The sequence below is a fragment of the Mus pahari genome, chromosome 3 (assembly GCF_900095145.1).
Source record: "Mus pahari chromosome 3, PAHARI_EIJ_v1.1, whole genome shotgun sequence".
In the NCBI taxonomy this organism is placed as follows: Eukaryota; Metazoa; Chordata; class Mammalia; order Rodentia; family Muridae; genus Mus; species Mus pahari.
Window position 1 is genome coordinate 67873231 of NC_034592.1, and position 13679 is coordinate 67886909.

General features: G+C 33.2%; 1 protein-coding gene across 1 annotated transcript in view; it reads left to right on the plus strand.

The window, feature by feature from the left end:
- The window catches only part of Znf804a (zinc finger protein 804A), a 207919-nt gene that overhangs the window by 182307 nt on the left and 11933 nt on the right, over window positions 1-13679 (plus strand). The window contains exon 2 of the mRNA XM_021194198.1: window positions 729-872. Within this exon, the coding sequence (XP_021049857.1) occupies window positions 729-872 (144 nt within the window). The remainder of the gene's footprint in view (window positions 1-728; window positions 873-13679) is intronic.

The window sequence follows — 13679 nt, forward strand, 5'->3', positions numbered from 1 at the left end:
CTTTCCTTTCCTTTTTCCTTTCCTTTCCTTTCCTTTCCTTTCCTTTTCTCTTCTCTTCTCCCCTTCTCTTTCTTTCTTTCTTTCTTTCTTTCTTTCTTTCTTTCTTTCTTTCTTTCTTTCTTTCTTTCTTTCTTTCTTCTTGTCACTTTAGATGAAGAACTTAAATAATTTACAGAAAAATACCTTAAGATGCAAAAATTCAATTTTTTAAAATGTCAGTAAAATTTATAATGAAACAATTAAATGACAAAATAAACGAAGTTTAAATTAACAATATACTTATGTAAATATATATGAAGAGAAAGAAAATATCCCATTTGTATATATATTTGGCAGTACATATCTCTTCTTAAGGCCACATTTCAGATGTTTACCAAAGAGGATTTTATAGTGGCTAAGAATAAGAAAACTACAGCAGAACCAAACTACTATTGGAAGCTGAATTTTAGCGTTGGCAAAGACTGTGTCTATGTTCAGTTAATGCCTCTTTCTATATGATTTACTTTCTTTCTTGTACTTCTGCTGTTTTTTTTATTATTATTATTTATATTGGCTTCATCTGTGAATTTTTTTGACTCATGTTTCCAAACTTGTTTTGCTGATTTTTTTTTAATTTGTCTTTTGTCCTTTTTCTAGATCTAATTGTTATATTAAAGTTGACAACAATTGGGGCAAAGTAAACTCAAGGGAAAGCTCATTGTATGTTTCCGTGAAATGTTATGTTTCAGGACTATGCTGAAAAGGAGAACACTATTACCAAAGCTCTGGAGGATCTGAAGGCAAATTTTTACTGTGAACTTTGTGACAAGCAGTATTATAAGCATCAGGAATTTGACAATCACATTAACTCATATGACCATGCCCACAAACAGGTAAGAAAAATAAATCAAAAGTAAACATTTTAAAGCAATTGCCATGGACTGAATTGTTAAGATCATATTAAAAGTTTTATTTTGCTTTCATCAAATTTATAATCATAGAGGTGTAATTCTGTGGTGATGAATCAAGTTTAAAGGTCAAAATTCAATTTTAGAAAGAAATGTCTAATATTGAAAATCAAGTCACAAATTAATCTCTTATATTTTTCACATTTGTTTTAAAAGCAAATAACCTGAAGAAAATAATGATCTTCTAAGTTTTCTCAAATATACAACATTTTTTAAAAAATGTTCAAAACTATAGTCATTTAACATAAGTAAACTTTTACATATATGATCTTTCATTGCTTAACAATAAGTTACATGTACTGGAAAATGAATCCTTATACCACTAACAAAAATCTTCTAGAGATCATGATTGTTTTCTTAGCAAAAGTGTTATAGACTTAAACTGCCCTGAAAAATCATGGGAAATATGCCTTAGGGTTCTTGATTAAATATGTACATGATTTTTGTATGCCTGTTCAATTACTTGTATTTTATACTAATATCAATGATAAATCCATTATTTATTGTTTGATAAGTTCTCTAAAGATAAATTTAAATTAGTGACTAAGAAGTGAACATTGATTTTATTTTCTAAAGAGCCTCATGTTTACCATGACAACATTATTTGTTGTTTCTCTAACAATGGAATGTCAGGTTTATCATAAGTTTTTATATATTTTATTTGTCAAACATCACCCACAATAATCACTGAGATTTAGTTTTGGTAATGATAAAAGAAATATGTTTGAACACATGAACTTCCACCAATTTTCCATTAATATTGGGTTAAAATAGGCTGAATTATCCAACAGAAAAGGAAAAAGTAGGGGCAAATTATCTCATTAAGTGCTAATAAGACAATTATATGCACTGTATTTTACTGTCAATATTCCAGTCTTTCATATTGACTAAGTATGCTCAGAAAAGCTACAGTAGGAGGAAAGTAACTTTTCAATTACACACATGACTAATTAATGCATGTTTAGCTTAAGGATCTGTCTGTGATTTATTTCTTCCCCCTGTTGTGTAGTCAATCCCTGATTCCACAAGCAAAGGCAACAGTTTAGATAGAACAATCCCTCTTCTTACATCAGAATGAATTTACTTACATATAAACTGCCTAATTTGAATATTATGACACACAAACCAATCATATGATTTCATGGTTTTGGGAATTTGTCTGGTAATGTTATATTTATTTATTTATCTATTCATTTATTTATTTATTTATTTATTTATTTATTTTTGATGTGACACTCATTTAGTTAGTCTTATATACTTAACATTTTAACGTGTTATAATTTTCATTTTAAAAAGGACCAGTTATTTCACATTCATGGATGTACATATATTATTTTGAGACTACATATCGTCTTTCTCTATTTTTACAATATAGGAAAAAAAATCAATAATAATTTTGTTCAAAAGTGCAAGGTCACTAATGTAAGCCTATGAACATTCCTGTTCCCTAGACTCATGAATTTAGCACACTATTTATTCTATAAAAATTTATAAATCTCATTTAATAAAACAAACAAACAAACACACAAAACCAAAGGCAGGACACTGGATTCTCAGGCTATGACAACTAAAGAATCCTTGTGACATTCAGACATCTAACTTATCCTAAAATTTCTGTCAATTTTCTTACAGAATGAAGCATACAATATCAATAAAGAAAAAAAAAACACAATATAAAATGCAAAGACCAGTTAAAATATATATATATATATATATATATATATATATATATCAGTCCTTAGTGAGTATAAAGAATTACTATTTTTGTCTAATTTTCTTTTATTGAAAATAGTTTCCACACAAGGCAGACAGATAGACAGACAGACACACACACACACACACACACACACACTCTACCCCATGTAACTTAAGAGAAATCAGAATGGATTTGACTTGTCATTTAATGAATTGCAGAACCACATAATAAATACTATTTTCACCTTACACACATATGGATCATCAAATGCCATAATTGCTGTTAAACATCATAGCCATGGTTTATTAGTTCAAAATGAGCATTGATAGTTCTCTTTATGAGCAAAACGTTAGATAATGATAAGGTATCTGGAAGCATTTAAATCTATGCTATCACTATATTACTTTGTTGGGAGACAATGGCTTAGCAATAACAGTGTCTTCCTAGAGAGTGATCCTCATTGCTCAACAAAGATATCAGGCCAATAGATGTATTAAGTAGTGTAAAGAAAGGCACAGATTGCCGGTGGAAATTTTTGTGAATTTTTTCTTCTAAGAACTTGAAGTTGGAATACTACAAACAAAACGTAAAATATCTACTATCTGACAATATCTGAACTTAATATTGAAAATATAAATGTTCCTCCATGGTTAAGTCTGTTCAAGAACTAAGAAAGATGACTTGTGGATTTCACAAATTAAAGGCCCACGAGAAATGTATATTATGGGCAATCAGACAGTTAAAGTGTAGAGAACATGGAAATAGCTATTTGATTAGGTTCCATAATCTAATCTTTCTGTTCCTTCAGCATTCCTAAGTCATTCTTCAATTCATATAACATGATAGTCTTAAAATCATCCTAAAGATCTTGTAATCTCTATTCATTCGTTGTTATTTTTTTCTCCTCATGCTTTCAAATAGCCAGGCTATAAACATGTTCTGATCAATGTAACATGCTACTATGCCTTCAAATTACAGTTTATTATTTTATTTATTACATTTTCAGCTCTAGAATTTACATAATTTTAAAAAATTATGTTTATCACTTGAAATTTCTCTGATAAAATTCTGATTATTTCTATTTATTTTCCATTTCAACTAATTTCTTTAAAATCATTATCTTAATGATATTTCAAAATTATTTCTCTGTGACTGCTGCTACTGAGTCTTTCCCTGTTGAAGTGGTCATTATTTCCTGAATAATCTTCCTTCTGGGTAGGATGGAAAAATCATCTCAGCATTCAGTGATTTGGTATTTATTCCTCTCTTTACAATCTGATTTTCTTTTTGCCTGCCCTTCCAAAAATTCCAAGCACCATGATTTCTTCTTTTAGCCTGAATCATGTCCCTATTTTGGTACAGAATCATTTAAGTTCAAATTTTCCACAATTGTGCTATTAATCTGTTATTGTAGTTCATTCTAGAAGACAATGAAAGGTCAAATATGATTCCAATACACAATTGGATGCTATTCTTTATGAGATTGGGAAGAATCTAATAAGGGGAAACTACCCCCATAGCCCATTTCCTGTAGTAATGTTATATTGTGTTCTTTACACAATTATTGGCCTGAGGTCTTCAGTACAGGATTTATTTCATAATAGTACTGAAAAGATAAACTCTGGAAAGACCTGCCCCCAACTCTTATATCATACCTGTTGCCACTTGGGCCAAAAGGACTATCACTTCATATCAGTTTCTGGAGCCCATTGGAACACTGGATCAGATAAAAGTCCCATAATGTATTAGGAGGCATAATGGTGGGAAGAGTGGAGACACATGACCACTGCACAAATGCTAATGGAATGGGGAGGGTTTTCCCACCTTTCCCACAAAATTTGTACTGGAAGCTCCATCCTAAAGCTGTGGTCAAATAGCACTGAGTGCCAATACAATGCCCTGTGCTTACCACCCTATTTTCTTATAAAATCAATCTTGCTCCATATTGCACTGTCTAGATATGAGATAGATTTTGTGAAGAATTTTCTTTGATCAGTAGGACAGATAGTAGATTCTTCTGTCCTTGAGTCTCAGAGTCACAAATATCTAAACAGTATCAAAGATGCATGGGAACCCTGAAGCTGGTGGGATACAGTCCATGTCCACCTCTTTAGGGTTAATTCTCTGTCTGTTGGAAGAACTAGTCATTAGAATTCAATCGTAGCCAATCATCTGTGAGTAGCTGTGATAACCTGAGACAAAGAGATAGTTGGTATAGATCTTATGTATGTCAACAAGGCTGATGAGGGACTAGTTCATAGCTAGCTCATGCAGAAGTCTAAAACAAAGAGACTTGTACTGTGTTGTAGTGATGGGTTATGACATGCTCCAGACCTATGCAAAGCTGCAAGTGATCCCGTTTGAATCAGTTGACAGCATACAGATCTTTCTCTGATGCCTTAATGTCCCAAAGGACTAATGTCTGCATTCCAGTTTCCTGCCTGTTTCTTGATCTTACTCCTGTGGGCTTCTCATGGCTATCCTGTACAAAGCCCTGTGCTATCCCTGGAAGCATTGTCTCCCTGGATGCAGTCTTGTTCTCTTCTCCTTCTCCACTGCCTGAGGTTATGGGAGGATCCACAGGGTGATTCCTTACTAACAGTTGCAGAATCTCATCTGGCAGATAGGAGCACAAAGACTCACAGGAGTCTATCAACAAAGAGAAAATTTAATTTGTGGCAGGAAAATGATAGATTGATTACAAACCATTATTTTTTGAGCTGCATTTCTATAATAGCTGTGTGTTTCTGCCTGAGAGTTTTGTCTGCCGTCAGTCACACTCCGATCCTGGTTCATCCTGAAAGGCAGGGCTGGGTTGAAAGGGAAAAGATGAGAAGAGAAATAACCAGGCTTTTTTTCAAGATTTCCTGATCAAAGCCCAAATGTTTAATGAAGTCCCGGGTTTATATGGCATGGGAAAACCCTTCCCCCAGCCCCAATCTTGGGGCAGTCCAGATGCAAACAGGTAGGCAGATCTTCAGGAATGCTGTCTCTGTAGAATCTAGGTGCCTAGCAGCAGGGAGTAGAGTCTGCCCACCCCCCCCCCCCCAGGCGATGGGGGAACAGTGGCAGATATAAACAAAGAACCAGCCTGGCAGAGATCACCCCAGGTGGTAAAGAGCAGTGGCTGCAGGTCTGGGAGGCTCCAACATATAATAGCTTTTATTTTATTGTTTTTTATAGGTTTATATTGTGAGGCAGGAGACTGAGTTTCTCTACATAGCCCTAGCTGTCCCAGACCTCACTATGTATACCATGCTGGTCTTGAAATCGGACAGGTCCATCAAACTTATTTCCATAGCTTCTGGGATTGAAGTCTTGTGATATTACAACAGAATAAAAGTTAATATTTTTAGAACATAGGAATTCGCTTGATATAAGAAATCATAGAGTTCTTTTAAAGACTGGTATATATTCCAATACATTGTCACTCTCACTGTGTACCCATAATCATGTGCTGTGATTATTATAACAAATAATAACAAATATAACAAACTGACCTTTTAACAAATAATATGATTATATGTATTAACTAAAAAGAAACAGTTTAAGATATTGCTAAAAATGAAAGTCTAACAGCAATATCTTAGTAAACTTTATGTTTTTTGCTAGTTATATATTGACCCAAATATAGATCAAGGCTTATCAAATTTTGAAAAATTCATATTATCTTAGTATATTTATATGTATTGATGAGGAAAATACTTATGTATACATAACATATTGTTCATGTATTTATGAACAATAACATATATATGTAACAAATGCATGAGGAGGAGCTTAGTTATATATGTACCTCACACTTACTCTGTTACCAACTGCTGATACGGACGAGTCTTTTCATCTTAGTTCTCCTAGGGTTCTATTATTCCTTCTATATGCTATGGCCTAGAAGGATTTATTTCATTAATCTGTTTAGATATGAATTTTACGAATTCAAGGATATCAATTATAGTCCATAATCAGCAATTACCACTAAGTACTGTACTTGATACTTTATTTCATATTTTAAGTGATTCCTCCATATAAAATGTGAATACAATGGTTTTCAGTAGTGTACTATCCTTCTACATTTTATTTTCTGCGATAAAAATAAAAGATCAAACACTCTGCATCAGGCGAGAAGAACAAATTTTCCTCTAAGCAATTCAACCTATTCATCTGCTGTTCAAGTCAAGTCCCACTGAGTCTGCCCACTCCCGTGTCGACCTATTGGCAATTCAGAGTTATTTTCACTGTAAGAAATTTGTCACATTGATGCGATGGAGAGATAGAACAGGGAATGATTGCTTTAGTCCTAGAGTCCCTCAAACATCTTGATTTTTTGCTTTAGTGGCGGCTGAAATACCTCCCAAAAGGCATCGAAGTGACCTTCACCTTAGCAAGGCAAGACTCAGAGACCTGCAGCTTGCAGCTTTGTTCTTCCCAGGAGGAAGTCAAGGTCAGGCCAGGTTATTAGGAGGTATTATTCCTGCAGAGAATTCTAAGGCTCTGAAGAGAGAAGAGCTTTATTTACAAGTTTTAGTATTTCTAAATGATTTAAACTGCTCTTCAGTGACACTTGAGAAAGAAATTATTTCTTAATATCTGTGTGCCAGCATATAAAATTCATGGTGAATTGAAAAATAGCATGTAGATATATGGTAAAATTATTTCCAATATTTTCCATGTGTGTATGATGTGAATCAATGTAATATTACTCTTTTGTTTAAATATTATATTACTATATTCATTTCATTTCACTTTTGATGTTATAACTAAATACAAAGTTTCTCTCTCTTCTTTGCTCCAAAGCCTCTCAAGTATATCTCCATCTATATACATATATATTCCTAATAAAGTCTTTTCAATTCACATAATGCCACTTTTATGTATGTTTTCAGGAACAACGTTGCACTGGACAACCAATTGTGTGCTCTTCCTAGGGAAAACCTGCAGATGATTCTTCTCTCTGCCTCTTATAGCACTGGGATGCTGGGATTACACATGTATAGTGCAGCATTTGGATGCTTTTAAAAAATTTATTCACTTTACATGCTGCTCACTGCCCACTCATGGTCACCCCCCCCACAATCCCCCAGCCCCTTCTCCTCTGAGCAGGGTATCTCCAACCCTGGTGCTTCATGTCTCTGTAAGGCTAGGTGCTACCTCTCCCACTGAGTTCTGTCCAGGCAGCTCAGCTAGAAAAACATATCCCATGTACAGGTTTAGGGATAGGCCCAGATCCAGTAGTTCAGACCTCAAATAAAACTCAGTTATTAGGCTTATACTACAAATAATTTATACTCTCTTGGCCATCTAAATGATGCTTTTTCATATTACTTTACTAGTTTTGTTGGCATTACCTTTGAAATTGCATATTTTGTTATACTTTGCTAATATTCATAAGTTAGCAAATATATTTATCTACTTTGAAAAGTAATTTATGCACCTGCTTTTTGCCTTTCCTGTGTAGAGTTACTTATAGTTTTGTTTTGAAGAAATTGAGAAACTTTCTGGGAACTATCATTAATAAAATCCAACTTACTCAGAAGAAAATTGATTCTGAATAATATAATTGTGTAAGTCTAACATTCTCATTATGTGTGGCTTTGGTACCAGTAAATTCTTGGATATCAGAATTTTAACTGCCGTTAATTCCTTCCAAATGGAATTGTTCCATTATTTAAATAAGGTTCATCTCAGAATATATTATGATGCTCCTGACATTTATAGAAATGAATATGTCTGTATTTATATTCTCTATAAGTTGTAAACATGACTTAGAACAAAGAAAATGAATTGTCATTTAAGTTTAGAATCTTTAGAAACATCAGAAAGAGCTGACTGGTCCTGGCACACTCCTTTTATCCTAGTGTGGAAAGCAAATTCCAGCTCAGCTGGGGCTTCGCTGAGAAAGCCAGTCTTGAAAAGCCAAAGGAGAAACAAAAAAAAACAAAATCATATGAGAAATTACACACACACACACACACACACACACACACACGCACACACACAAAAAAAATGCACACACACACACACACACAAATGCACACACACACACACACACACACACACACACACACACACACCATATTTTCCAGGTTCTCTATTTTGAAGCTGCCCAGATGATTGCAGTGTAAGGCCAGGATTATAAAGAATGTGGAGGTTAAAAGAAAGGTTACTGCTTTCATTACTTCTAACGATACCTATGTTCTTCAGTGATCAAGAAGATATAGGGAAACAAAAAAAAAAACATTCTTATAGATCTAAGACAAGTTTTAAAAAGCCATCCAAAGGGAATGAAAAGCAAAGCATAGAAAATGGAATGATTACCATGTATGATATTTCTTCTGCAGGAAAAAGGCTAAGTAGAAGAGAGGTATTGGGAGACCATGGAGAAATGTGGAATCCTGAAAAAGAATTCTCTGGGTCTACTTTACTCTCTGCAGATTTGAAACTCACTCGAGGCCAAATTGGTTTCATACAAGAGTATATTGAAGGAATAAGATTTGTTAGTACACTAACCTACTATTTAAAACTTCCATATTAAAAATATTTAAATATTCTACTTAAATATTCCATCCATTCACCTGAAGCATTCTCTTTACCCTCCAGTGTGATTCAGCAGAAAGAAAATTTGAAAATTTGAAATCAATAGGAGTTAAAAATTGATAAAGAGAGATTCCCAGGATCAATGATCATGGAGGAGGGCAAGAGTTGACTCAGGTGTCAATTAAACTGTTGATAACTGGTATGAAACAAAATTTGGGCCACCTGAAGTGGGCTAATGAATCCTAAACAATGGAAAATGTGTCTTAAGACATGTTAAGTTTAGGCTTCAAAACTCAACTGTATGGGTTATTAGAAAACTTGGTATTTTTCAAGGATAGTGGGGGCAGTGGATGATCTTAGCATGCAAAGGATTTTAAGTGTCTTTACCAGCAACTAAGAATGTTATAGACTGGAGTAAGAGACTAAGTAGGAAATTTTAAAACACTTATCATTTATTTAAAAAGTTGTATCCACACATGAGATTGAATACTATTTATCCTGACTAGTATCTATCTTTTCTCTGGTGAGGCTAATTCAGGTCAGCAAGGTGACCAATTTTGTAGAAAGTAAGAAAATGAAGTGTATTTTCATATCTATAACTTAACAAATAGTATTTATTCACACTTCACATATTTTATTCATGAGTGTTTTGCTGCTAATTAATTATTATTATTTTTTTGTTTTAAAGTTCACACTGTGACAGTAACTAGATCTTTAAAAGTTTCTAAATTGCATCAGTTTTTAATGAGTACAATAAGAGTCTATATAACGTTTACTCAAGCTTAGTTAGTAATATGTTATGCTATGCGTACTTATTTTTAACTGTACATATGTGTATCACTTAGATGAACAATATCACTTAGTAACACCAGACAATCCCCTAAACATAGCTCAACTAATTATATATATTTACAAATAGAAAACCAATAATGCTACATGAAATACTAATGCCACAGACTAGATGATTTTGTAAATATATATAAATATTACATATATTACATGGATATATACATGTAAAATTATTTTTTTGTATTTGGAATTCATTTATGTTGTAATACAAATAAATATCATTTTTATAATATGGGCTTGACCCCAATGGAGGAGCTAGAGAAAGTACCCAAGGAGCTGAAGGGGGCTGCAACCCTGTAGGTGGAACAACAATATGAACTAACCAGTACCCCCGAACTTGTGTCTCTAGCTGCATATGTAGCAGAAGATGGCCTAATCGGCCATCACTGGGAAGAGAGGACCCTTGGTCTTGCAAACTTTATATGACCCAGCACAAGAGAACACCTGGGCCAAGTAGTGGGAGTGGGTGGGTAGGGAAACGGGGGCGGGAGGGGGTATAGGGAACTTTCGGGATAGCATTTGAAATGTAAATAAAGAAAATAATAATAAAAAAATTAAAAAAAATAATATGGGCTTGAAGATTATTTCAGTTGTAGATTTCTCTTTGGCTCGTAAGATCTTTCTGTGGGTAAAGGCATTCACCATTACTAAATAGCTTTTAGACAAAAATCTCTAAGCTTACATCAATTTTGTTACTCTAGAGAAGAAAAGTTATTTATTATCATTAGCCAGTTTGATAAACTTTTGGTAATATTTTAAGAAGTATAGAAGGTTTAGAAGTATAAATATTATAAAATTTGATATAGACTCTTAACAAAAATTTTGAGGAGCCCTAAGTTGGAGTACTACATTTTATCAGTGAATCTGGGGTCTTCTTTTGGGAGTTTACTTTTTTGTTTTTATTGTTTGTTCTTGTTTTGTAATGAAAGAATTTAAGAGTGGACTGTGAAGAAAACACGATAACAATTAACTCTGGCCAGCCAAGCTATAAATCTAGGCGGCTTCGTGGAAGAGGAAGACAGAGGAGAGTATGAAAAAAAAAGAATGTGTTTTTTAAGTGGTCATATGGTAGAAAGAATATGGATTAACTTCATAGAGGAATAATGTGGAAGCCCAGAGTGTGCAAGAAAGCATGACCATGCTTTGGGCAGGTATCTGAAAGGAGGAAAAAGGACAATTGGTAAAACATAGAAAAGTATAAAGGATGTTTTTCTGAGTAACTCAGAAAAGCAGGTGAGTTTGTTACAGCTTCACGGTTCCAGCTACATGAGTGGCTGTGCCGACAGTGAGGCTTCTGGGAGGGGAAGCATTGTTTCATCCGATGGTGATTACTATTCCTCCCATCTCCTCAGTATCTCATATGCTGAATGGACCTTCCTGAGAACAGTTTTCTTGCCCTGTGGCTGGCCAGCCAAATGGAATGTTAGGTCTCCGAGGGAAAATCCTGCTGTGTTTGTTTAGTGTTGCTTCTGTATAATTGGATTCAGAGCAGACCACCTGGTATTGTGTAACTAAATTTTAAAAATAATATCTATAAGATTTTCAGGTTGATTTCATCAGTGTTATCTGATATATTGATTTCCGCTGAATGTTCAAAGTTATTGTAAACATCTGAGATAAAGTACTTACTATGATTATGTGGAATTAATATAAAATAGAAGATAACTTTTGTTTCTGTTGTAAAATACATCTCAGTCTTTAAGCTTGACTTTCAAGTACTCTTCATAATGACTAAAAATTATAGCACACAAATAAATAATCAAATATTTTTTAATTGAAAATTAAAATGAAATATTGTTTGGCATATGAAGTAAAAGACATTGTTTATAATTTTATATACTTCAATATATATAGCTATGTTATTATGTTGTGCAATATTAATATGTTCTTTTATTTAAAGTGACACTACAGTCCAAGAATATGAAATTTTATTTTATTTTTTAACATTTTTGTTAATAGATGCATAATATATATTTATAAAGTTGAGCCATAAATCAATCATCCTTCATTTTCTGCTCATTCAAGTGGCACATGTCTTTTGAAAATAATCATGTCCATGTCTCTTACAATCAAGTTTCTATTGCTCTCACTCTGCTACTAAAGATCTTATCCAGATTTTTGTTAGCAAATTTTCAAAGCCTCCTATTGTAAGAGTAAGTTAATCACAGCCATCCTGTGCCAATTCAATTTGATAAGCATTCATAAGCACTTACAATGCAGTAGACACTTCTGATCCAGCACTTAAGAAAATGAACTCAATAGTTGGAAAATCAGTTTTAGACAGAACACACACTGATTGCCAAGACTTTTATATTAGAATTAGAATGAGGTTTTTATCCACAAAGAGAACCTTGAGTTAATGGAATCTAAAGAATGAGAGGCCTTGGGGAAAGATATTGTTCAGATCTGATATGCCATTAAGAGATTAGATGCTTTTAAAGCTGCCAGGAGAAAAGTCCAAGTGATACACACTCATGATAGTAATGAGAAGCGAAATGTGAAAAATAAAAAAAAAAAAATAAAAAAGACTTCTACAGGATCACTCAGCATAATGCCATTGATTAAATAATGACTAGAAGGAAATTACACCTTGAAGTCTGATAACACCCACTAGACTACCACCTCGGAAATAAAATGTATTTGCTAACATTCTAATAGATCGTGCTGTACAGGGCATTTCAAGAATGCTAAATTGATTTAGGAAATGGAGATGCTGATTCTTTGAGGCTGTTACTTCTTTAAAAGGTACAAAAGCATACTTAGATTTTAAAAAGCCACTGAAACAGTTTTTGATAAAAACAGCTCTCCTAAATTCAAATCAAGGTCCTAACATTTAGAAAACTTAACTGTTAATAATACAATAATAGTGAAATATAAGTCTTTTAAAGAAAACCTTAAATATTATTTGAGGAGAAATAGAGCTGAAAAGAACTGTAGAGGTATACAACTAGAAACTAGAAATATGTTAATCAACTACATATAAAAAAAACTCTCAATTCTGGCTTTTTATTTTCAAATTAAATAATTAATTTCATTGTCTACATTTAAATTATGACATGAGGGGTTGAAAAATTTCAATTCCTTATGTTCTTAGTTTAGAAGCTATGTCTTTGCCAAAAGAATAACCTAACAACTGAGAATGTGGGTAGCTCCCCTCTTAGAATCACAGTCAAACACTGGTAGTGACAGAGCATCAAGGTTAAAGAACAGGTAATGAAAACTTTCTCTTTAAATACTAAAAAATGAAGGAAGGAAGGTAGAAAAGAAAGAAATGAAGCAAGAAAGTATAAAAGGAATGAAGGAAGAAAGAGAGAAGGAAATGAAGGAAGGAAGGAAAGAAGAAAGAAAGAAAGAAAGAAAGAAAGAAAGAAAGAAAGAAAGAAAGAAAGAAAGAAAGAAAGAAAGGAACAGAGTCATGTAATTCATAGAATTTTGCTGTCAGTTCAGTTAATAGGGATTAAATGTAATTCTATTAAAGAAACAGAAGAGTGTATAGAAATTTTTATATTGACCCAAGAAAATCAACATAGGATGATCATTTCATGTGAGAATTTATATTCCTTTGGATTCTCTATAGAAACAAAACCTACATAATACATGTTTCTCTCTCTCTCTCTCTCTCTCTCTCTCTCTCTCTCTCTCTCTCTCTCTCT